Source organism: Crocuta crocuta, unplaced genomic scaffold (genome assembly GCF_008692635.1).
Source record: "Crocuta crocuta isolate KB4526 unplaced genomic scaffold, BGI_CrCroc_1.0 scaffold141, whole genome shotgun sequence".
NCBI classification, from domain to species: domain Eukaryota; kingdom Metazoa; phylum Chordata; class Mammalia; order Carnivora; family Hyaenidae; genus Crocuta; species Crocuta crocuta.
This window is the reverse complement of record NW_027527951.1, coordinates 5,750,976-5,777,646: the sequence shown is the minus strand read 5'-3', so window position 1 is coordinate 5,777,646 and position 26,671 is coordinate 5,750,976. Positions and strand designations below refer to the sequence as shown.

Genomic DNA, 26,671 nt, shown 5'->3' with positions numbered 1-26,671 from the left:
CCATACGGTTGTGATGTGGTTTAAATGAACTAATCTAAATAAAGCTCTTAGCAGATAATCAGGCTTGCACCATATACTCTATACCTGTGAGTTTTTTCTGGAATTGAAAAAACAAAACAGAACATTAGGGGACCCTTCAAGTGTTCTGCTGTATAGTCAATAAGTCTTTTCTTCTTAAGAGGTAACAGGGCAGCAGAAGGATATAAGGCAAGTCATTCTGGGGGGGCTCTTGGAAGACGAACTGAGGCTGGGCTGCTGTCCTGGCCCAGGCAGGGTACCCAAGGGCCTTGCCCTACAAACTGCCTCTCCCAGGTGCTTGCTTTGTGGGGGCCTGTCCTAGGCCAGCACACAGCCACACTGACAGTGGAGGAAGGGAGGTCAGGTCCTGTCATGGTGGGTTCAGGGAGGGAAATGCAGTTCTGGCCCCCAAATGCATTTTTCCTCCCACAGAGCTACAAAGTACTCAGAGGTTAAGCTCCCTGGCACTTTTGGCTTGACCTGGGTTTTCTTTTAGTGTAAGTGTAATTATCACTAATGTCGTCATTCCTTTGGGAAATGCATCCCAGGTTTCAAGCTTCTACTTTTTGCACATAAGCCATCACTGATTTGTTGTGGCCACTTTGTAGAGGTGCAGTGTGGTGTGGGTGTGGTGGGGAGGCTGGACCGGCAGGAGAAAGACACGAGGCCCCCCAGGGGCTTCAGACTTCAGTGGCACATTTAGAGTCTAAGCACATGGTCAATACAAAACATACTCTGTTTTTTGTTTGGCTTACTATAGCAACATTAACCATTTAGAAGAGCTCTGCATCTAGGTAAAGATATCATCTACAAGACTCCTACCCCATGGGCCTCTCTACCATGTGTGGTTATGGTTCTTTAAACAAGAAAAACCACAAAGAGAACATTCACGCACCCTGTATTTAAAGTCTGGATCTATGCTTTTTAAAAAAATGTTTAACTTTTTTAGAAGTTTATTTATTTTAAGAGGGACACAGAGAGTGAGAGAGACAGTGGGAGAGAGAGATCCCAAGCAGGGCTTGAACCCACGAATCGGGAGATCATGACCTAAGCCGCAACCAAGAGTCAGATGCTTAACTGACTGAGCCACCCAGGAGCCCCATTTTTAATTTTTTTAAAGTAGTCTCTATACCCAATGTGGGGCTCAGACTCATAACCCAGATATCGAGTCAGATGCTCTATCAACTGAGCCAGCCACCACTGGATCTATTCCTTTTTAAACCTAGATATTAACAAAACCAACCAAGATCCACTTTTCTCTAGGAAACTAAACACTATTTTCTCCATTGAGAGAGAATTTTTAACTTAAAAGAAACTCATCTACTGCTAAGGATTATATCCCTTACCTTAAGAGGGCCCCAAAGGCCCATTTATCTATGTGCTAAATTGCTCACAGAGCCTTCCTGTTAACATATCTATTTCTAGACACACAATTCAGTTGGGTTCTAAGTATGGATTATTCTGTTTCAAGATTTGATTGAACATGGTAATATCACTCTCCCTGGAACAAAAGGTTGAAGGTAATATGCAAATAATATTTAAGACTCTTGCTTAAATAAAGTGAAATATAGACAAACTTTAAAAAAAAATTTTTTAATGGTTTTTTTAAAAATTTATTTCTGAGAGAGAAAGAGAGACAGCGTGAGCAGGGGAGGGTCAGAGAGAGAGGGAGATACAGAATCTGAAACAGGCTCCAGAGCCTGACGCGGGGCTCAAACCCACAAACCGTGAGATCATGACCTGAGCTGAAGCCGGATGCTTAACCGACTGAGCCACCAGGCGCCCCTAGACAAACTCTTAAAAGGAATAAACAGACTTAATTAAGGGATAGGGAATAATTGTAAGTTAGCTCCTTTTATTCCTCCTGAAAATCTAACATCGCGATTCAGAAAAAGTAAAAATAAATCAAAGTTTGCCCTAACACGACTAATCCATTGTTTTTTTTTTTTTTTTGCTTTGCTATAATAATACCATTACAGGGCAAAATTAGTATTCTTACTTCATATACCACCATCAGCTCAATTAAAATGAGCTTAAAGAAATAATTATTCACAGAAAAGCCATTGTATATCAGATGACATTAGAAGATATTTTTAAAAATCACAAGTGCTACAACTGTCTTCAATCTGGCTGACAATATATCTGCCAATTTTGCTCTATAAAATATCCATGTCCACTTTACTACCCGATCCACAAATGTCTTTGCTGTTTCTTACCCGTGATGCATCTCCCTCCTGCTTAATCATATCCATTCCAGGCAGCTGGTTTGGGAAAAGGTTGCCTCCCCTCAGAGCAGGATCATTAACCTGAGGGCACAGACAGGACAGTGGCTGTGTTCAGTGGGACATCCAAAAGTGTTCCAGGGAACAACCGGCCGACCTTCCTCGTCTTTGTTTCAGGAATAGAATTATGGGGAAGGATGGGGAAAGATGGCTATGTAGAAACAGCTTCATCCCTGTATCTACTCTCTCATGTATAGATCTGGCAGGGGGTGGGGGAGTTTAGAGGAACAAGGAAAGAAATACTTAAACTAACTGCCTTCAAAATTAAATTTTATTTGCATTTTGCATAGGAGTTTGACAGTCTCGATAATACTAGAAACGTTTTCATGCCTTAACATGTTCACCTTTTCGGCTGGTTCAAATTAGACCAATGACTCAAATTTGGGACTCTGGAGTTATCTGAGAAGCTCCTAATACCTCTGGTTACTTAGGCAAGTTATTGATTAGCAAGAGCAAGTCTGAGTACATAGCAGTGCTGAATTTTGTGACTCTTAAGTGAATTATTCCATTAGCATTCATACAGTTCTTTCACAAATTACAAAGTAAGTGTACAAATGCAAATACCGTATAGGACTGGTTTTATCAGAAGAAACATGCTGCAGTTGTATTTTTTTTTTGGTTTCCAAATTCTGATATTCAAAAGGTTTAAATCTATGTAAAAGTTTCTTTGCCAAAGCAATCTGGATTATTAAAAATGTACCAATTTGGGGCGCCTGGGTGGCTCAGTCAGTCAAGCATCTGACTTTGGCTCAGGTCATGATCTCATGGTTTGTGAGTTTGAGCTCTGCATTGGGCTCTGTGCTGAGAGCTCGGAGCTTGGTTCAGATTCTGTGTCTCCCTTTCTCCCTGCCCCTCCCTTGTTCTCTCTCTCTCCCTCAAAAATAAAAAAGCATTAAGAAAAATGCACCAGTTTACTTCTAGGTAGGTTGACTAGGACCCATGGTAGAGCAGACCACCTGAATGGCCCCTGCTTTGTACCATCTCCCTAGAAAGCAAATCAGGAGCCACTGGTGGCCCTTTCTGTAGAAAATTCAAAATCAACACCACGTTTCCTCCACTGATTTCCGGTTTGTGAGCCTGGGCCCCGCGTTGAGCTCTGTGGTGACAGTTCAGAGCCTGGAACCTGCTTCAGCTTCTATGTCTCCCTCTCTCTCTGCCCCTCACCCCCACTCGTACTCGTGCACACACTCGCTCTTTTTCTCTCTCTTAAAAATAAACATTTAAAAAAATTTAAAAAAAATTGACCAGAAAAACATGGCACTCACATCCCAGAGATGATAAAGAATAGTTTTTGGATGATCAGTGTCAGTCTCCCTGCACGAGTGAAATATTGTTTAAAGCCAACTGGATGGGGGCAGAGGGGGTGGTGGTGGTGGAAATACAGTTAACTGGATGGCAAGCAGTTAGTTTGGCCTTTGCAATTCATCTGGTTTTTCATTTTGAAGAAAATCAGTTCTTAAACTATAAATCCAAAATAAAGCTATTTAAGAAGTACATTCACCATTGCATTTTTAGAAATTCTTTTTAGATATTGCTAAATTCCTCAAATAATAAAATACTTAAATGACAAGAAAGTTAAGAAATATTTTAAAAGATCCTTGAGAAGTCAGGAATCCTTTCATGTTTATTTTGTCACTAACAACTATTTCTGTTAGTTGCACTAACACAGGTGAAAGTAAGGTGAGAAAACACTCATCAAAATAAATGTGGGAGTTGATGGCAGATGTTAAGTACATGGAGAGATACGCGGAATGCAGAAATAGACAAAAAGTGATCAGGAGACAATGGGCTGCTCCTCAGGGTGCTCACCTGCTCGGGACCCATGGAGGACAGCCCTGACGTAGGCACGGAGGTCACTGAGGTCATGCTGATCTGTCCTGTCATCTGGTTCATGCTGCTCATCCCACCTGTGTTGGTTGCCATGGATACATTGATGTTCATATTGTTATTGTACATGCTGGTGTTTGCTTGTTGCCCAAAGTGTGGTGGGGACTGTTGTGAAAACATACTAGAACATAAGGAAAAGATTAAAATGTCAGGAGTTGGAGGGTGAAAAGGCAGGGAGTTTTGAGCACTTGCTTCTCAGGCATTTCCTTGAGGATGAGTAAGTATTGGCCAAAAGAACCCAGGGTGGGACAGCCAGCCAGGGGTGAGGTCAGAGATGGTAGGGGAAGTGCTCAATGAGGCTGTAGCGGTGACCACACTCCTCTTCTAATATCACTGTGAAGGTCTAGAAGTATATTTTTCTCTTTCCTATTTGCACCAAACAAGTTCTTTATTTGTTTGCTTTTACTACATGTACTGATAAAGGATGCCTTCCAGAGCGATTTCGGTCTTAAATTACCTTCTCATGGGAGCTCCTTTTACTCCCAAGAAATATACTAAACTTTTGTAGATTCCGGTAACTTCTACCTACCTAGTAACTTTCCTACTTTGTAGTTTACTTGTTATTGCTTGCTTGAGCAAAAAATTAAGAAATATACAGAAAAGATGGGGCATCTGGCTGGCTGAGTCAGTAGAACACGTGATTCTTGATCTCAGGGTCATGAGTTCAAGCCCCGTGTTGAACACAGAGCTTACTCAATTAAAAAAAAATACAGAAAAGAGATAGGTGGTCTACAGAAAGATTCTTTGGTGATCACTTATATCAAAGACACAGAAACAGAGCCTACCTGTTTCCACCCATATTCCCTTGCGCCCACCCATTCATGTCAGAGGAGGCCTGGTAGGCTGGATTGGCCTGAGACTGCTGCATCATGGGGCTCTGGGTATGTGCCATTCTGGGTGACATCAGAGGGCTCTGGGGCGTTGTTGCCCCAGTAAAGCCTGCATCAGGTTGCTGACTTATTCCTTAAGAAACAAAACAAAAATCCAAAGGAGACTGTTAATTTTATTGTAGAGACTGGGAGGAAGAAAAGAGAACATTCAAATTATATACACATAGAAAATTACTTTCAAATATCTGATCATATGCTGGTTAACCACATACATTTAAAAAACGTTCCAAACTGGGATAAAAAGCACGAAGAAAAAAATTTCCAAATGTTGACTCTCTACGGTAGTTACAAGGGTGCCTAAGAGCCAGGTTAGCCACCATGTCTAGAGACAGAGTGAATACTGTGCCTTCCCCTTATCCCTCTCTAAATCCAGAAGGGGTCGAACGTGTGTATTTCTCCTTTAAATTTTTATGTATCGCTACAATTAGATTATTTAAACTTTAAATCAGATTGAAGTTTAGCTATGTATGAAAAGTTAACACATTTGAATAATTTTTTTATTCTATCAAGTCATTCTATGATGAGATCAATGCATTTTAAAAAATAAGTAACTGCATTATAAAGGGTTCCATGGTACTTCAGTGCTATCTAAGATGAGCAAGCATAAAACAAAAATTCAATGTAAGCTTCTTGTTCAGTTTAGAAGCAAAGGCATTTACACTAAAAGGAGAGAAGGAACTTTTAGAAGACTTTTCGAAGTCATCAGAAAGGAAACAGGAAAGGAGCTTAGAAACAAAGGCGGCAATGTAGGAAATTTCAAGGAGGACATTAAGGAAAGTGCATTTTTTGCCTAGATGTGTTTAACGTGCATAGTTAATGCTTGGATTAGCTGAGAAAGAGAAATTTATGATCACATAGAAAAAGCTGCACATTGTCTGGTTCTTGAAAGAAGCAGGAGACATGGATTTAAGCACTACATAGACTTGATAATTATTTGTAGATAACTCTGGCAAAAGATACGAAAAGTCATTTTGAATATTAATGTTACTGTAATTCAACTATTAATTGAACATGACATGCACACAAATATGAATATTTATGACATTACACATCTGTCTCTTAAGACTGACATTAAATAACAAATCAATATGAAGAAAACGAAGGGGCCTTCCACTGGGGCTTCTCTGTAACACTTCTCAGGAATTACCTATTCATTAAAGATTTGATATAATCTTAAAAAAATGTTTTTAATGTTTTTTTTATTTTTTTTATTTCTGGGAGAGAGAGAGAGAGAGAGACACACACACACACACACACAGTGTAAGCAGGGGAGGGTCAAAGAGAGAGGGAGACACAGAATCTGAAGCAGGCTCCAGGCTCTGAGCTAGCTGTCAGCACAGAGCCCGACGTGGGGCTCGAACCCACAAACTGTGACATCATGACCTGAGCCGAAGTCGGATGCTTAACTGACTGAGCCACCCAGGCCCCCTGGTATAATTTTTTTTTTTCCAAAAATTGGAGAAAGTCTAATTGCTTGAATTCATGTAGGTCTTTCAACATTTTGTATATATCTATTGATTTGAGTCAGACTCAGAGATTTTCAAAAATAAATATATACATAAGTACCTGTGTTTACAGACATTGACACACATACACACTCACACACACGACTGACGGACAGATGATACGCACGCACACTTACTTCGGTCACTCTTAAAGTTAAGACCTGCACTGAGAGAAAAGGCGGTACCTGAGCTGAGAGACCGAAAGGCACAGGGCTGGGCCTGGGGACCCCTGACAGTCCCTAAATGTCCCCCCAGGTTGCCTATCGCTCCCTGGGTAGCCACTCATGTGGGAGCCATGCAAAGAGCTGTGAGAGAGGAGCTGAGACGCAAGAGCGGGGGACACCGGGGAGAAAGGGCTGGTGAAAGGTGGGGGGGGTGGGGATGTAAGTCCAGTACCGTAGTTTGGAGGAAATGGAAACTGCTGTGCATTTGCCTGGGGGGTCCGGGGGTTGCTCAGAGCTGCTGGTAAACCGCCAGGAGCCACCATGCTTGACGCCATGTTCAGCCCTTGTCCTCGCATCATCAGTGTTCGCTGCTGAACCTGCTGTTGCTGATGCATCTGTCTCTGTCGAAGATGCTGGTTCAGGATTTCCCTCTGTCTTTGGGCCAGCATCTGTGCATTAATAGGTGCCTAAAGAGGGGGCGAAGTGGGGAATGCATGGAGGGGAACATTGGGGGAAAGACACAGATTGAAAAACAAACCGTATGTTAGAAGTAAGATAACAAATGGTACTGTCTCATGCAAAATCATTTGGGAAATAAAATTACATGGAAAGAACATTTTATTTATTGTATTTTATTTTTTATTTTAGAGAGAGAGGGGAGTGCAAGTGGGGGAGAGAGACAGTCCTGAGCAGGTTCTACGCACAGCACAGAGTCCAAGATAGGGATTGCTGTCATGAACCCTGAGATAATGACTGGAGTCAAAAATCAAGAGTCAGATGCTCAACTGAATGAGCCCCCCAGATGCCACGTGGAAAGAACATTTTAGAGTTGAACAGTCGGTGGGTGAGAATGTGAGCTTCTAATTTCTACAGAGATGACGATTTTTATCAAATCTTGCAATGACTTATATGGGTAAGTTCAATGTTATTATCCATTAAAGGAGAGGNGGGGGAGGAGGGAGGAGGGTGGACGCGGGGGCGGGATGTCAGGGCGTGCTGCCAGTTAGAGGTAAAAGGCTGTTTATGGGCTCCTAACCCTGTCCTCCCCACGGACTGCGTACTTGCGACCTGACTACCTGCTGGGGTTTATCCGTACACGGCTCCGTGTTCACGGCGCTGCCACCACCTACGGACGTGCGCAGACCGGCGGAGAGCCTGCGACGCCCACGGTGCGCGTCACCCCGCCTGAGGCCGAAGCCCGGCCGCGCTCGCCGTCTTGTTTCAGCCCCACACTCTAAGTGTCCTTTCTGTGGACCATCAGTTCTGTGTTTTTCTCCCTGGGGTGCTTTTCCCGGGCGATTCTGCTGCTGCCCGTGGCTCCTGAGAGCCGTGCTAAAGAGCGGGGTGGCCTTCCTAAACGCAAGAGGCTGTGCTGTGCCTGATGGAGAAGGCGCGTGTCGGGGGAGCTTCCTTCAGGGAAGAGCCAAGAGCTGGTGTCTCAGTTCAAGGTAATGAATCAACAATATCTATTAAATAAGATTTCTTCAAAGTGAAGCACATGTGAAACAAGGTCATGTACTGACAGACTGATGCCAATGCTGTCACCAGAGGCTGGTGGTGGCAGGAACCTAGCCCTTTATGTCTCCTGGGGGCAGCGTTCACTATTCGCTAATTAGGTGTTTGCAGTAACCTCACAGAACACAGTGCAAGTGAACGATGAGAACGGACTGCACCTGGCAGTAAAAGTGGAACTACAAAAGTGACAGGCTAGATGGACATCTGAACGACATCGCAGATCCATGGTATTGATCTGGGTCATATGGCTTTCTAAGTAACTTTGCCTGGGACACTGAGGAGGAAGAAATGACAGAGAAATTCAACAGATTCCGGGAGAGCTGACGGCTCCTTACCTGTGTGGGTACTCCAGGCCTTAGAGTCAAGTTCACATTTGAAACATTGCTGATTTGATTCATGAGTGGCTGGCGATTCTAAATGCATACAGACAGAAGAATCAATACATTTTTAAAATGGAATATATTTTAAATCATCTTTCTTGAGAAATCGCCCTCCCCAACGTAACACTGTATGCGTCAGGTACTGAAACCACATGGTTCACAGCTGAATTCCCTTACAAAGCTAGTTATCAGTGAGGGTCCACATTGCTTATAACTGAGAAAGTATTGTGGACTATTTATGGAAATCTGTCGGGGCCTGTTTCATAAGAACACATTTTCTTGAGCTAACTAGGTACTTATAAGGCGGCACTGCTCTGCCACCACTCAGCTAGTAGTGACAATTTCGGTCATGGGATAGGACTAAGGACAGGAGCTACTGTTGTCTTGAGTGCTCACACTGGGCTGAAACCACCTCTAACTCATATACACATTGCCCTGCACCAGCAGCCCCGTTTTACAGACAGGAAAACTGAGGCTCATAGAGCTCAAGGCTAGACCGTTGGTAAGTAACAGGGCTAGGAAACGGGACAGCTGCTCTGTGCTAGAGTGGAGTCAGTGGACAAGACAGAAGGGAAATCAGTAAATTGAACAGAGCATGAGCTGTAGGGTCATCTCGGAAGGGATGGGATGAGCTTTCAGCCCTTCCCAAGGACACGGCTGTTACACTGCCCACTCCCCACCCCTCCCGGAGGTGCCCATGAGCAGCACACCTGCTGTGCCTGAAGGCGATGCTGCAGCTGGAGTCTCAGCTGGTTTGGCTGGTTCTGCACCAGGCCCGTGGGCCTGAGGCCGGGTCTGGGCTGCATGCGGAGTGTGGCGTAGCTAGGCCGCTGTCCCATGGTATGGAAGTTGGGATCCTGCATGGGGGTGTAGCTCCCCTGGGCCATCTGGGCCTGAGACGCATACTGCTGTGGGAACACCGGGCCCTTCTGCTCCAGCATGATGTTGGATTCCTGACTGGAGAACTGCTCCGGGTCTACTGCTTGGCTCTGAAGAGAAAGCCCCAGGTAACAAGCAAGTAAATACAACCACTATAAACAGTAGAGTCAGTATAAGGTCATTTTCTCTCACTGTCATATATTTGAAGCTTTTTACACTGTATTTGCTATACAAAGGTACCTAACTCGACTCTACCTCTCTTCCTAGAAAATATCTTTTTTCAACAGATGCACTGGTGTGAGGAAACAAGCAGGGTCAGGCCTGATCCCCAACAACACTTCTTCCAAAGGAAGAACTGGGCCAGGACTGTGGGATGCCTCCTCCTCACTTCCCCATCAGATGCTGACCAGGACTTTAAANGGACCATGCGGGAGAAGAAGGGGAAAAATAGTTGGGGAAAGGGAGGGAGACAAACCATGAGAGACTCTTGAATACTCAGAACTGAGGGCTGATGGGGGTGGGGGAGGGGAGAAGGAGGGTGATGGGCATGGGGGAGGGCACTTGTTGGGATGAGCACTGGGTGTTGTATGTAAACCAACTTGACAATAAACTATTCAAGGGAAAAAAATTAAAAAATTAAAAAAAATGCAAATGCAAATGTCCCCTGGAAGTGTTAAGTCTTTTCGCTGATTAACATGATTGCTGCAACTATGAATAATCAGGCAACCACCTTGGAACCTCGCTGGGATCAGCAGTGTTGGGGCACCGACCACCGACCACCGTTATTCCCATTTTGCAGATAACAAAACGTGAGACCTGGAGACATGAAGGAAGTTGCCATAAGCTTATCTGGCCGGTTAAGTAATGGGTTCCAATCCAGTCTGTGCTTTAGCGCCTGAGCTCCTCACCAGTGTGATACACTGCCTTTATTTAACTGTATTCTGTGGCTGCCAGGACTTCCTTCAGTTTGCCACCATCTTATTACCCACTGGACATATTTATGGTTACCTTATCTATCTGGGTCAGAAGGAGGCAGGTGTAGAAAATCCCGAACTTCTACAAGAGGGATCACCTCAGACCCAGGTGGCCCCAGATGTCTGTGTTCCGGGTGGAAAGGCATACCTGGTTAGTTCTATTCTCCTCTTCCTTCTACTTCTAGGAGTAATTGCTACAACCCTCCTGATACAAGGAGGGAAGGACCCAACAGCAAGAGCATCTCTTGAGGCTTTCTCTAGCATGGTCACGTCCTAGGTCTTCCTCAAACCAGTCTACCCCAGTTAGAGCAGGGCCTGGTGCTGCCCATGATCCTTGGCTCATGCCAGCGAGGTCCTGCGCTCCGCCCGGGAGACGCGGCCCGCTGCCCTCTCCAGCACAGTGGTAAAGATGTGGACGGGGCCTGTGGAGCCTGCCCAGGGGAAGCCATTCACTCTCGAATTACTGAATTCATTACTGAACTGAGTAACTACACTCAAGAAACTGTCTCAGAACTTTAAATATTTGCCCATCATCAACAGAGAAGAAATGAAATAATTTCCAGTTTTTTAAGAAAACACACAACTCTGACATGCACAAATAGCCATTTGTACTCTTCCTTTCCCAAATCCACTGAATAATGTTTCTATAATTCAGTTTAATATGACATTATACTGACAATGGACTTGATGAGATAAAATAGAATACAAATAAATGAAAAAATGAAGGGGACTAAAAATACTAAATGGTGGATTGACATCAGTTTTGATAAAAACAATGCTACAAGTCACAGCAATCCCTATAACCGCATTTAAAAAAAAAAGTCACTTGGACAAAACTCGAGGAGAACAATACTGAGTGCTGACTTCTAACTACCACTACAGCAAAGCTAACTAGCCACACAGGAAATATTTAAATTCCATTCTCCTTTCTCGATTTAGTTCAGGTTGTATCATGTAGCTTCTCAAGTCATTTCTTTCCATTCTGCTGTTCTCGATATGAATCAACAAGTCTTAACTCCCACTTCTGTCTGCTGAACTATGGGAGTTATGACAGTACGATTTCTAGGCTTCAGAGAAGCCTCCAATGACTTCGCATCAGCTTTCTGACATCCTCCTGACACGTCATATGTCTAAGAAGGACTCTGGACACTGGCAGCTACTGCTTAGTGGTAAGAAATACAGACTATCCGTGCTGAGAAAAGAGGAAGACAGTACCGAGACTGTGATGGCTTTTTAGACGTGTTGTTGTTGTTACTCTTTGTAAAGTAAACCAGGATGCCGGCTTCCTTGCTGGCTTCCCACAAATTTAGCTGGGTAGCCAGATAGAGAAAATACTGTTACTGCATAAGACTTTATTAGGCTGTTTATATTATTGCTATAAAGTACTCTTAAAGTAGAGAATTACTTTAACCAACTAATTATCAGGAGGAGGAAAGGTAAAAAAGCACGTTAAGTCTGGCTAGCTTTCTTATATTCCCATTTACGTTTAAATATCATCCCCCCAGATTATTGTGGGCTCAACCCACACAAAGGTCAAAATGATTAAGGAGCTACAGCTACCTCTAAAATGACTTCTGCTAACTTATGTGCAAAGTATTCTTTCAGCATACTAGCTTCTTCTCCACCAGCCCACAAATGTAAAGATGAATGTGATCACTGTGGATACCAACTGGTTTTTTAGACGAAAGGCTTCTAAGTCATTGGAGCAGCCATGTTTTGTGCTGGACTTCTCTGCTCCTGGTCGGTCCCTCTATGTCTTTATGTGAGCTGGCCTTGACTTTCTGCCTTTCAGCTCAATAGCCTAAACCTGATGTAAAGCTCATTTTCAGTGTTTTCCATTCTTGGGCAAAAGTTTATGGGGGGGTAACAAGGAGGGCGAGAAAGAAAGCAGACGTAGCTTGTTAGGAGGTAAAGAAGTTCCCTAAAGAGCAGACCACAGATCATCTGTAAACAAAAGAAAATGGACAACTCCGTGCCCAGGAGAGTGCTCGCCCCCCAGCCCCGGGCCTCCCCCTGTGCGTACCTGGCTGACCAGTTCAGGTATTCCGAGAGCTCGGTCAATCTCCTCGAGGCCATCGAAATTCCGCAAGGCTAGATAGAGCTGGTCCAGAAGTGCTCCTTCATCACTGGGTGATTCTGCTGCAGGATGTGGACACAGCAAGTCATCCGGAGAGCTGCCAAACGGCTGTCTGTAAAGAGACAAACTTCATCATGGGCCCCTGGAAAAGCTAGCTGATTAGGGAACATTTTGTTTCTCTTAGAGACAAAAGGTGACCAAAGTCAACCACTGACTTCCAGGGTCTTTTTAACAATACTGTACCATCCAGAATAGAACAAAATGACAACTCACAATAACAGACACACTCTATTCAGTGCCTACCACAGGCCAGACACAATTGAGGCATCTAGCATATGATTTTTGTTTTTCCTGCCGCCACTTTAAAGCTGAGGCTCAGAGAGGTTCAACCACGTGTTGGAGCTCACACAAGCCAACACTGCCAACCCAGGATTCCAGCACAGACCCATGTGGTGCCAGGGCCCACCTGATCCTTATATTTCCACAAATCTACACGGACTTCTCAAGCAGGTATATGTATTCACTTTGCCCTGAAGTAATCAAAGGATTTTTCTGAACTCTGATAGGAAAGACAAATTTCATTTCAACAGTCTTGTTTCATGCATGGCTGCGCTGACTCGCCTGGGACAGACTAGAGACCTACAAGAAGAAAAGCGACAGTAAGTGAAGTCAGCTGTCGCTAGACTGACTGGCTGGACTATTAGGACATTTCTTAGTCACGCATAAGTAGGCCTTGCAGACATTTTTATTAAGACCCTCAGGAAGGGTGGCTCGTGGCCTTTCTGCATTAGTCAAGAAAAGTAGATCATGAATATGCAGATGTATTTGTTATTACATAAGGCCATAGTGATATAACTCCAAACTCTATGGTACATAAAGCTCCTATAATTTAAATTAACTGACAAGTTGTACCGGGTGGGGGTTTGAAAAGTTCCTGAGTTACTTTAGTATCATAAGGGAAAATGACACTTCTATTTTGCCAAAACAGTCTAATTTGTATTGTTACCATATGATGCTTTGGAAAAAAGAAAAGTTTACAAGTGAGTTTATTCTTAAGCAAGTGAGAATAGATGCATCAAGGGATGAAGTGATCTATCTAAGCCAATTTAACCTGCCATGTTTTCTAAAGACAGCTTGGCAGGCCACCTAGGCCTAGAATCCTGAGATGCTATTAAAGCCAACAATTAACTTCCAACATTTATAATACAGTGTGTTAAAAAACAATTTATACTCTCCATTTATCCCTGGTAACTTGTAAGGAAAATCACCTAACTGAGCGCACCCTTCTTACGTTGCTCACCTGCCCTTCCTGCACTAATTCTGGCCCCCAAGCCCCCGAGGCTTTGCAACCTGGCCGTGCGGCCACCCGGCCACGTGTGGCGCCATGCAGCCCTCTGCTTCCATTCAAACAGTCCTGCCTTGGCTAAAGGCAACTAAACCTCTCAGGGGCTTGTGCTCTGTTTTTCTGGGGGCCTTTTCTATACCTGCCTCTTCTTATCACTGCCTTGCTTCTCAGTTAAGACATCATTTACTAGAAAAGTCTCCCTACTGCCCTTCCTATTTCTCCAGCATCCACGCTCTCCCAGAATTTAAGTTCTTAAACACAAATGTGATCATATCACTCTACTGCTGCTACGCTTAAGGAGTGGGAGGAAGGAGGAGATGTAGAAAAGCAGCAACAAGGAGGAGAAAAACAAGAGAACCACGTTTCACAGAAGCAAAGAGGAGGAAATTCCGCCAAGAAGTGACCAACATTTGGATGTGGTACGTTTCGTGAAAAAAGAGTTTAAGTCAGCCAAGAATGGATGTTGTGTATTTACCAATCACTTATACCTGGGACCCCATTCCTCAAAGATGTGAGCTAGTTAAACGAGGCAGTAAAGTATTTTCTGGCTCTGCCTTATTCCCTAATTTTCAACTCCTGTTTGTTCAGAAGCCTCATTCCCACACAAGCAAGATAACCCCACCCAGATCCCACTAGATCCCCACCGATGACAGGCTAAGGTGGAATCTACTCTCTCAAACTCCAGGAAGGCTGCTCGTTCTGCCTGAACCTGAAGCCCCTGGTCTTGTGCTGGATGGAAACCCAGCGTCAGAAGGAAAGGGAGGTCCAGTCGCCCTTTGAACGACAACTCCACTGTGGGACAGATAAACCCAAAGCTTAAATTAAAAAAAATAAAAATAAAAACCCAACGCAGATGTTTATTTGTATTTAAACAATTTCCAACATAATAAAATAACCCATTTTTGTTACATGCTTTTCTTAATTAAAATAAAAAACATCAAACCAATACATAACACAGAATGAAATGTCAAACAGTACCTCCAGGCTTTCCTACTTTGGTCAAGGACCTTCCCTGTCAAGTCAGGCTGAGGACTCTCAAGATACCTCCCTGCTTATAGCCTCTCTCCTATTCTCCTTAGACAATGTTGTTAGGTTCCTTTTCCAAAACAAACTTTGCTGAGCTGACTCAAAATTCTTATTTTAGCTCTCTCGGAAAATGTCTGAGTCCCTGGACAGGTGGTGGTGGTGGTGGAATTTAAGGATGCACACACTGTGGTAAAGCCTAATCTCTCCAGAGTCAATATCCACAACTTGCCTGTGAGCTCCAGCCACACTGGGCAATTGACCTTTTTCCATAAGATGCCACCTATGCCACTGTAGGGCCAACACTTGTCATTCCATGCTTCGTCCTCTCTTTTCACTTAAAATCGATATTGGTATTTATGTTAGAACATCAACTTTAGACTGGACCCAGTGAGGAGATCTCAAATCTCTTTGCTGGCCCAGTTCTTGAAACTGCATTGGCTCAGTAAGCTTCTAGTTGATGAAAATAAAGGGCTCCTGATCTCGCCAGGATATCATATCTTATAATCAGAAAAATACATTGTGTTGTGGTTAATAGGATAAATTTGGGTATACCATGAGTTATAGCACTTCCCTTAGAAACATAATAATATGATTGGCTTATGGAAAAAAGTACCGATTCAGACTTCCAAGCCCAACTTTATAAATGCCCACCAACACAATGAAGAACTTCTTCTCCTGCATTTTGGGCAACTACAAATACGGTTATAATCTAGACAGTGTCCGACAAGTACAATACTAAGACAAGGACAAAATTCAGAGGAATAAAGGAAAGAACACACACAGGCCATGGGCTGGTGTGAAATGATTAAGTAATAACCCGGCAGAAGATAAATCTATCATCAAAAGAAACCTCATTTCTTGAAATGTACAATTTATGAACTAGCAAAACAGTAAGGATGGAGATAAGATGGGGAATAAGGAGGTGCCTGGATGGCTCAGTCAGTTGAGCATCTGACTCTTGATTTTGGCTCAGGTCCTGATCTCACGGTTCATGGGATTGAGCCTGTCACTGGGCTCATGCTAACAACGCAGAGCCTGCTTGGGATTCTCTCTCTCCCTCTCTCTCTGCCCTTCCCTCACTCATGCATGCAGACACTCTCTCAGAATAATCATCATTCTTTTTAAAAGAAGAGGAATAAGGTTAATTCTGAGCTCCTTGTTTGAGAAACTATAACCATATTGATCACTTTTCACACGTTTTTCAAAAGTCTGCAGAAAAGCAGCAGCTACTACATGATAAGAAATAGTCAACAAAAGAAACTTAGATGCATTTCAAACAAAAGAAAACCAAGTTTTTCATGGAAGGCAGCCACTGTATTTGAAGAGAAAGCCATTTTTGTAAATTCAACAGAAATCTTCAAAAAATCCTTTGTAAGTTTTGAGCTATATTTTATTTTACTTATTTTTTTAAAGTTTATTTTTATTTATTTTGATAAATTTACTACATCAAGGAAAACAAAACACAATGGAACTACAGAAAATGCAAGTTCAACTATAGAGAAATGATTAAGAGAATTATGTTTGAGATTTAAGGGCTAAACTACAGTCCTTTGGATATGTGTACATGAACTAACACTGGGTTCATAAAACATTGAAAACTTGCTCCTAAGTAGGCAGTAAAAGTATAAAACGTTAATGATGGTACTTAGGGGAGTTTAAAAAAAAAAAAAAAGAGGGATGATAAATAAAGTACTGTTTTTCTTTTCAAAAGAGAGACATGGTCAGAACCTTCCCTTACTTCTGAATTTCTATTACCATAAAGTTGGGTCATAAATTTCTTCCAAACTGAATTAGTTACAATAAAAGATGGGGGGGGGGGCAGTGAGTGGCTGGAAAACTGAAATGACTTTAGAAGTGATGTACACGTTCTATTTTGTGCACACAGTTCTCATACGAAGAAAACCGACACACCGTAACCAAAGCAACGGCAGACCAGGGGCGGCGCCCGGTCCCAGAAGCCTGCACAGCAAACTGCACCCGCTCACGCTGTGACCGGGCTCAGCAGAAACTCTGGAATTCTTCCATTTTCGTCTTAACAGAATGCTCATCTGTTTGGGAAACACTGAAAACCCTAACTGTGGGCCTTGAATTCTCTAGAAACTAATCTTTGACATTCCATCCCCAAATATCAGGTGCTGCATTTAATTACTGTACTACATTTCTAGTATGTGCAAGTTTCCATGGAAATGGGTGGCTTTTTAACATATCAGATAAACATTTAGAAAAAGCGTAACATTCATGGACTCCATTAAATTAGACTTAAAGAACTGGAAGAACCCCAAAAAAGTACTACTTCCAAGTTATTGCTACAGTGGTTATTTGTGTGATGCTCTACTCCCAACAGACCTGGTGATGGAGGCTGACGCTGCCTGGTGGCTGGTCCCGTGAGAGCCTCAGTGACTGCACGCGGTTCTCGCTCTGTGCGTCCTTTTCCCGCCTCATTTCTGCTCAGAGTGCAGGGGGAGGGCCAGAGATGCTGGCATCTGCTGGGGCTCTTTGGAAATGCAGAGCCCTGGGCCCCACCCAGACCTGCCTTTTAAGGAGATCCCAGACATGATTCAGAGGCACCGCAGGCTTGAAAATACTAGTTTCTCCCCGTAAGTGAAGGGAATACAGCTGGTAAGCGAGCCTCCTTCTTTATGTCCTTGAGATGGTTATTATGCACTTTCCCTGGTCTTTTCTTTCAGTGAAATAACTAGCCCTTGACTTTTTCTCAGATGTCTTATTGCTGGGATCATATTCATCTTCTGTTATTTTGGGTTTTTTGTTTTTAAACTTCACTGATTCTTCTGAATCCTTTACTCTCCTTTAAGGTAAGGAAAGGAAGACAGGCATCACACCACAGTTCTGAGCTGTGCAATGCCCACTGTGATAAATGCACTACATCTCAGAGGAGGACTCACTCTGAAACCTATAGTTTTAAAAACACAAATAAACTCTGAAAGTGCACTCTAAGTCATGAAATTTCAAAAACCCTGCTGACTTTCATTATCTGTGAAGTAGATCATATTTCATAATTTTAAACTAGAATAATCTAGGACAATAAACTAGGACAAAATGCTCGGTCTGCAGTAGGGTCCTTCACCCGCAGCTCTTCACATGTGAGCCTCAAGGCTGAAATGCTACAGCTTAAATTTTCCAACAAGTTTACTTCCTGGAAAACAGCGTACACACCTTTCAGTTCCTGCACTGAACTGGCTTGGGCTCCCATCTCTCTGCCTGGGGAGCTTCTCTGCTCACCTAACCAGCCAAGCAGGACCATCACTTACACCTCAAGGTCTGCCTGCGGTGCTCTGCTAAAAACAACGAGATTATTCAGAAAACATAACTGTGATGTTAGCACTGCAGGAAATAATGGAACTCTCAAAGAGGCAAACACAAAACAAAACAAAAACCACCAATGAGTTAAACCCTGAGCATCCCAAGCTACTGGTGACAGGTGTGTTTTTATCCACAGAGCAGTAAGAGTCAGGGCTCTGGGCCAAAGCAAAATAGAAGTGTTAACTTGAGGCTGCTGGACTGAAATGAGGGAACGTGGAATGGACCCCCCACCTCCGGCACTGCAGATTCGCTTTTTAAAGAGAAGTTTCCTCAATTTCGACCCTAGATGTTTCACCAATCAAGATCAACTTATGAACTCCCAATGCAAGATTACCAAAATACTCAGGGAAACAGGCCATCATGAGGGAGAGTCAATACTGGATTTAGACCTCTAAGAAATCTAGTTATCGGAATTATCAGGTAAAGAAATTCAGAAAACAATGAATGTAATGCTTAAAGATATAAAGATGGAATCACAAATATAAGCAAACAATGAGATTGAAAAGTAGACCAGGGAAATACAACTTTTATAAGAAATATAATTGGATTAAACATAGCTAAAGAGATAATTAATGAACTGGATAAATTAATTATTTTGATGTACTGAGAGACAAGGAGATGGAAAATACACAGATTAAGAAATATGGAGGGTAGGGGGCGCCTGGGTGGCTCAGCAGGTTAAGTGCCCAACTTCAGCTCAGGTCATGATCAGGTCTGTGAGTTCAGGCCCGCATTGGGCTCTATGCTGACAGCTGAGAGCCGGAGCCTGCTTCTGATTCTGTGTGTACCTTTCTCTCTCTCTGCCCCTCCCCTACTTGTGCTCTCTTTCTCTCTCTCTTAAAAATAAACAAACATTAAAAAAAAAAAAGTAATATGGAGGGTAGAAGTAAAAAAAAAAAAAAAAAATCCAATGTAGCAAGAGAAGGTGTAACATATGTCTAACCAGAATCCTAGAAGGAAAGAATAGAGAAAATGGAAAGGGGCAGTATAACACGAGACAGTAACTGATGAAAAAAAATGAATCTACAGAGTAAAAAAAGTAGTACAACATATACCAACTACCAAGCAGTATAAATAAATCCACATCCAGACCCACTGTAGTGAAAGTGTAATACATACAGTAAATACAAAGAATATTTCAAAAGCAACAAGAGAAAAGATCACCTACAAAGAAACAAAATTAGACTGATAATCAGAACCATAGAAACTTATAAACAAGATCACATACCACTTTCTTTCTCAAAACCTTTCTGAATGGCTTAACGAAAAAGTATGAATTCTTCAGAGTGTGGTATTTAAGACCTTTTTTTTCCTTTCAAATTTTTATTTAAATTTAAAGCTGTTAGTTAACATGTAGTATTGGTTTCAGGAGAATTCAGTGATTCATCACTTACATATAACACCCAGTGCTCATCTCAACCAGTGCCCTCCTTAATGCCCCTCACCCCTGTAACCCATCCCTCCATCCACCTCCTCTCCAGCAACCCTCAGTTTCTTGTCCATCACTAAGAGTCTGTTGTGGTTTGTTTCCCTCTCTTCCAACCCCCTTTCCCATATGTTCATCTGTTTTTGTTTAAGTATTTTAAGCCTTCTAAAAATCTATTCTATTACTAATCTGCTCTTCCTGCCAAATCTTCCCGTACCTGCCTTTACTATATATATATACTTTAAGTGGTAACATGTATGTAACAGAAAACTAGACTATTCCCTGTTGCCCTAAACTTAGCGTGTGTTTTCTGTAACATCCAGGCCTTGACTGTGCTGCTTTTACCCACCGGGCTGGCCGCCTGCCGCCTCTGCCCCCCGAATCCCTCCTTCCCTAGGACCCTAAGCCCTCTCCAGTCACCACAGCTGGATGATCTCTGGTACTCGATTTCTCTTATACTATTTATAGTACATGCATACTACCTTATATTACAGTTACAAACGTGTATCTCTTATTTTCCAACTAAATTATAACTTTTTAAAGGCATGCCCTAGAAGTAAATGATTTCTGGATTTCTCCCTCCGCTCCCCCCCTTACCCCCTGTCCAATAACTGATGATTATAGTCTGAATACATGAAAACTGGTCAGGACCAACTATTTAGAAGGAAAAGATTAATTTCTGGCAGAGGTCTAAAATAACTTACTGGGGCACCTGGGTGGCTCAGTCGGGTGAGTGCCCAACTCTTGATTTCGGCTCAGGCCATGATCTCACAGTTGGTGGGCTCGAGCCCTGAGTCAGGCTGTGCTGACAGTGCGGACCCTGCTTGGGATTCTCTCTCCTTTCTCTCTCTCTCACTGCCCTTCCCCTGCTCACATGAGTGCCTGTGTGCTTGCTCTCCCTCTCTCAAAGTAAACAAACATTTAAAAATAAAATAACTTCCAGAACTCATGGGCCCCTGTTCCCTCGGATCTCCTGGTTCCTCAGGACTCACCTGTTTTGGTTGGCGAAAGATGCCTGGTCTATCGGCAGGATGCTCTCAGGCCACGGGGCAGTCTGATTTGGGGGAGCTTGTTGTTGGCTATACTGCGGTCCCCCCATATTCATCTCTAATTCAGATGGCCCTAAAAAGAGAGAAGACGAAAATCAAAAAACTTTGTAACTTGTAATCAAGGAAGCGCTTATTCCTGCTATGTAATATATAGAGAAATATCTGGTTTACGGAAAATGAAAAAAAGACAGACATGGGTGCCTGGCTGGCTCAGCTGGAAGAACCTATGACTCTTGATCTCAAGGTCATGAGTTTAAGCCCCAAGTTGGGTGCAGGGATTACTTAAATAAATGAACTTAAAAAAAATAAAAAAGACAGATGCAATAATATTTAGGTGAAAATAATAAGTCCAAATTAAAAAAAAATTCTTTTAATGCTTTATTTATTTCTGAGAGAGAGAGAGACAGCATGAATAGGGGAGGGCCAGAGAGAGAGGGAGACACAGAATTCTGAAACAGCTTCAGGCTCTGAGCTAGCAGTCAGCACAGAGCCTGACGCGGGGCTCAAACCCACAAACTGTGAGATCATGACCTGAACCAAAGTCGCATGGTTAACCGACTGAGCCACCCAGGGGCCCCAATAAGACCAAATTTAACAAAGGCAATAAATATCGAGGCTTTTCACCCACTTTAGGAAATATCTAGTATGGCAGCTCTGAATTCCTACAATGAGAACCTTTTATATTCTTCAAGAAAAAAAGCTTTAGTTTATGTGGGTTCTATCTTACTGATACTTACTTTATGGGAAATTAACACTGGGAAGTAGAAAAAACAATTATTCACTCATTTAAAAATCATTATAATAAATCCACTATATGTTAATGTACATAAGATTTTTTCCCCCTTTTTAAAATAGGCTTCATGCCCAGTGTGGAGCCCAATGCAGGGCCTCAACTCATGATGTGAGATCAAGACTCCAGCTGAGATCATGAATTGGACACTTAACCAACTGAGCCACCTAGGTGCCCCATAAACCAGATTTTTAAATAAAAAGTAAAAAACAAAAACAAAAACATTTACTGGTATTGTTTTACATTAAAACATTTTTTAATAGTTTATTGTCAGGTTGGTTTGCATGTAACATCCAGTGCTCATCCCCACAAGTGCCCTCCTCCATGCCCATCATCCCCCCTTCCCCTCCCATTAAAACATTTTTTTATTACTTTTTTAAGTTTATTTTTGAGAGAGAGAGAGAGAGAGAGAGAGAGAGAGAGAGAGAGACAGACAGAGCACAAGTGGGGAAAGGGCAGAGACAGAGGGAGACACAGAATCAGAAGCAGACTCCAGGCTCCAAGCTGTCAGCACAGAACCCAATGCGGGGCTTGAACTCACAAACTGCGAGATCATGATCTGAGTTGAAGTCAACCAACTGAGCCATACAGGTGTCCCTTGTTTTACATTTTTTAGAATTATTTTAGTCTCTGGATTGACAGAGGAGAGCCAGACATTCCACCTAGGTGATAGCATACAGCATGTAACTATGAGAGAGGTGACAGTGAAGAAGGCCAGTAGGGTCTCAGTATCATTATGGAAACCATTTAGTCTTGCAGACCCCCTGAAAGGACACCAGGGTCCTGGATCATACTTCTGAGAACTCTAGATCACTTGTTCTTGAACTTTTATTAACTATAAGTCAGTTAGCTCTTCTAGAAGAAAGAGGGTAGAACAGAAAAGCGGCTCAGGCACAGAAATGTGCCCTTTCTTAGTTCTTTATAATATGACATGAGATTTTTAATGATTTTATTGTTATCATCATGTATAGACCTGTCTTCCATTACAAGAGACAATTTTCTGTGGAGTTCATGGTTTTTTTGTATTTATTAAAAATCAAAGAAAATCAAAGAAATGATTAAAAATCAAAGAAATTAGGCTACACAATAAAGCTCGAAGGCCAGGTGAGGTACCCTTCAATAAAGAAACAGGGAGAAAAATTAAATTTCTGGATATGGGAGATTTATTAATTATGGTATGTATATATACATATTTTAACTTTTCAAGTAATCACTATACCCACCATGGGGCTCGAACCCATGACCCTAAGAGTCACATGCTCTACCAACCAAGCCAGTCAGGTGCCCCTTAATTATGATATTTAAATGAATGTAGCAATACATTAAAGATTTCTCAGCTTAATTCTGCATGAGGATCTGGTCATTTTTAGCATTTTTCCATAAAAGCCTTTCATAATTATATGAATTTATGTTTAGAAACCACTCATCAATTTGAAGTACATTCTCTGTAGAAAGGCTATCTGAATGTCACCTCTCAGAAACAATAAGCCAAAATGTGCTGAGCAATTACATAACTAGGTAAAAAGCGGATGCCAGAGGCAGGATGAGAATTCTGCGTTGTCTTGTCAAAACAATCCCGGTACCTTTCCGTTAATGACTTAGCTCTTACTCACTGTGCAATATTCTAAGTATATGAAAAAGTACATAAACATTAACTTATCTGAATTATGCTAATGTGCAAGGTTAATATGTCAATGATTAAGAAAATAATCTCAAGTATGAGTTGTACAACTCCTCATATACTGAAATTCCCTAAATCATATACTTTATTTTTTATTTTTATTTATTTCTAGGAGAGAGAGAGACAGCGTGAGCAGGGGAGGATCAGAGAGAGAGGGAGACACAGACTCTGAAACAGGCTCCAGGCTCCGTGTTGGCAGTCAGCACAGAGCCCGACGCGGGGCTCGAACCCACGAACCGCGAGATCATGACCCAAGCAAAAGTCGGACAGACGCTTAACCGACTAAGCCACCCAGGTGCCCCATAAATCATATACTTTAAATGGGTGAATTGTATGATGTGAATTATGTCTCAGTAAAGCTGTTACTTTAAAAAAAAAAAAAATAACGGTCTGTACAACTCAGGTTGAGAACATTTTCACTCCCCCCAAAAGAAACCCCGCGACCATACTAGGAGCCAGTCCCCAGGTCCCCCAGACTGCCAGTCCTGGGCAACCACTCCTCTCCTTTCTTTCTCTACACATTTGTTTGTTCTTGGCGTTTCATATAAATAGTGTCATATAATGTATTAGACCGTTAATTTTAATAACACTTGAACTGTATCCAAAGAGAATTTTAGTGATCTTCACATTTTGTGAGATGTTCTGTTAGACCTTGTACCTTCAGTGAGGACCCTGGAAAGTCTGATTTAATAGTCTAGGATGGTGGCCTTAGAATCTGCATCTAATGTCCTAGAGGGTTCTGGTGACCATCTGGAGTCAGGAACCACTGCTGTAACACGGAAATGCTTTCTACAAATATCATACATGTAACACTGACAGTGCGACACTCTGATTCACTCCCCCCAAAAGTTGAACTGAGATAATTTAATAAAAATAAAACACCACAAAGGTAGTTACTTCTCTGACATAACTGGGAAACCTCTGAGATTCTAGGATTCTATACAGAGTTCCAGCAAAACCCCACTTATGACATGGCGGGGAATCACCTGCAAATGAGGAGCATGTCTGCAAAGCCCTTTTGGAGTGGCGCCTCTCTTCTCAGAAAGCCCAGAAAGGAGAAGCACAAAGCACTAGGACTCCCTTACCTATACTCATGACCTGAGACTGAAGCATCTGTCTTTGACCAGGTTGGCTGTTGGGTCTCATGGGGATGCTGGCTGTTGGGTTCCGAATCATACCTCCTTGGATTGGCCGGTTCATGGCACTCGTGGTAGCAGCACAGGTGACTCTCACAGCAGAAGTCTGTGGGGCCCACTCCCCAGATGGCATAGTGGGCCGGGAAGCATTGCTACCAAGCATTCCTGCAGGCAAGCCAAAGCAAACGGAGAGATGGAGTCACTGAGAACATCGTCAGCGTGTATGAAACACTAGATGATCTTACTCTGTGGAAGCCAATCTTTCTCTACTACACAGTCAGCCTGACAGGTAACGCCTTCATTGGGACAGACGCGGGCCTTTGGCTGAGCAACGAGAATTGGCAATTTCTACAGTTTTTCAAAGCATGGACTTGCCACTCTTTATAGTTCGGAAAAGCTGTTAAAATTGTTCCCATATGTACTTAGAAACAGGTGCTGTGGTGTGTGGAGAACCCCAACTTCCTTCCTCAGGAAGTGAATCACATTAGCTGATCTACACGTCAGTGCTTTACTTTCCAAAGGGGAGGTGAGGCTGAGAGAAACAAGGTTTAAACTGATAGTCAATACTCTAATTATAAATCCAAATCACAGAATATCCAGTGAAGCCAACGTCAGATTTTTAAATCCTCAAATCCCTTTCAGAGTACTCTACAAAACTGACAAAGGTAGCCTCTAAAACACGAAGAAATTACAGGATCTTCCCAGCACAGTTAATTTTACATCCAAGGCAAGGGAACTCCTACTTATGGGGAACTTCAATGTACCTGGACCACCACATTCCTGATGATATAGATCTACAGTGGATTAGGGCAGACTGTAAAGATCCCTTTATACTTGAAATACTAATAGTTATTTGGCCACACACAGTAGTAAGAGTGCAATACTCCAAGCAGGCTCAAGTGTTTGCTCTCTCTGGCCTGCCCCTGGGGATGCTGACAATGGCCAAATATTTGCTAAGACTTGATATTCTAAAGGGGAAAACCTCCAAGTGAGAACTCTTCATTTTATAATGTTGAATGACAGATGTATAAAAGTTCTGTGATAACTAAAAAGAGGGTACACGTAAGAAATGGAGAGAACATGTATTATGGGTTTTTCACTGGTGAAATGAGAATGTGCTATATTAGAATGATTAAGAATAAAGGGTAATTAATTAGACTGAAAACGTTAGAACAATATTATAGTAATATATATTTAAAAAACCATTTGACGATGTCTAGGACTGTAAACTGGAATAAAGGAAATAAGCCTATACTATAGATTAATGATTAGAAACTTTATAAAAGTGATGATCACAGAATAAAACAGTCAGCTTACTGGAACGCTCTCCAATGCTTCACATGCCACTCTCACAGTGAAAATTTGCAGAATTTTCTTATGGTCAAATATTAGTTTCTAACAAAAAATTTCATTTGAAAAATCTACTAGTTTGATGTGGCTGAATCATCATAAATTAAATACCCCACCAATAAAGTAACAGTGCATTTGAGCCCTTACCTGTGCTACTGTTCCCTAAATTTCCTTGGTTTCCTATCATCCCTTGATTACCCATCATTCCTGGCTGAGGTATCACTGAGTAGGGACTATTGTTTCTGATTGGTGGGAAAGGTCCAGCACCAGTTGGGCTTTGCAATGTGATGTCAAGTGGTAAGTTCTGGTTTGGCAATAACCTGCCCAGTTGCCCTGGTCGTGGGTTATTAAAAGCTAAGGAGAAAACACATGAAAATTGAAGGTTAATATAGGATAATGGAAAAAAAAAATAGTAACAGAAGCAGTGTTTAGGGAAAATGTCGTCTGTAAAATATCAAAGCTATGCACACCAGGGACCAACTGCCTACCTAAAAGACAAATTCATAGACAAAAACCATATGTAGGGCCAAATCGTGGACTCATAATTTAGTCAGCAAGTCTCCAATTTAACTCTTAACAATCTTGCAAAAAGAGAGAAAAAAAGTGTCTATTATTTACTATATATTTCCTCCCCACTACTAATTTCTAACATTCAGTTGTATTTGCTGAGCAGACCACTCATATGGTCTTGTCCATATGTTACATTATTTGAACTCAGGAGTATTGCTCGGTCACAGCTACGAAGCTATAAACATCTCCTGCATACAATCCCAAACCCAGACACGGATGGTTTGGACAGATCGTTTCTTAACTGGACTTTCCTAGGAGTAGAATTAGCTTAAAAGTATCTATTTGCATTGGAAATTAAAATCTTTTAAGTGTGAACTCCACTACCTGAAGTCAGTATTAAAGCTTTAGGGCCCTGTTTAATCTTCTAAATACAGCTTTAAATTCTGGACATGTCTAGATTTGAAAT

General features: G+C 42.2%; 1 protein-coding gene across 2 annotated transcripts in view; it reads right to left on the bottom strand.

Annotated features, from left to right (window-relative positions):
• The window catches only part of NCOA2 (nuclear receptor coactivator 2), a 103,332-nt gene that overhangs the window by 6,904 nt on the left and 69,757 nt on the right, over positions 1–26,671 (bottom strand). Inside the window, exons 11-20 of one of the 2 annotated variants that reach the window (XM_077752452.1) lie at positions 25,843–26,049; positions 24,295–24,510; positions 20,682–20,811; positions 12,518–12,683; positions 9,352–9,630; positions 8,597–8,674; positions 6,979–7,213; positions 4,973–5,150; positions 4,110–4,308; positions 2,235–2,324 (exon numbers count right to left, since the gene is read on the bottom strand). In XM_077752452.1, coding sequence (XP_077608578.1) covers positions 2,235–2,324; positions 4,110–4,308; positions 4,973–5,150; positions 6,979–7,213; positions 8,597–8,674; positions 9,352–9,630; positions 12,518–12,683; positions 20,682–20,811; positions 24,295–24,510; positions 25,843–26,049 — 1,778 coding nt within the window. The remainder of the gene's footprint in view (positions 1–2,234; positions 2,325–4,109; positions 4,309–4,972; positions 5,151–6,978; positions 7,214–8,596; positions 8,675–9,351; positions 9,631–12,517; positions 12,684–20,681; positions 20,812–24,294; positions 24,511–25,842; positions 26,050–26,671) is intronic. The other variant, XM_077752453.1, reaches the window with a different exon arrangement.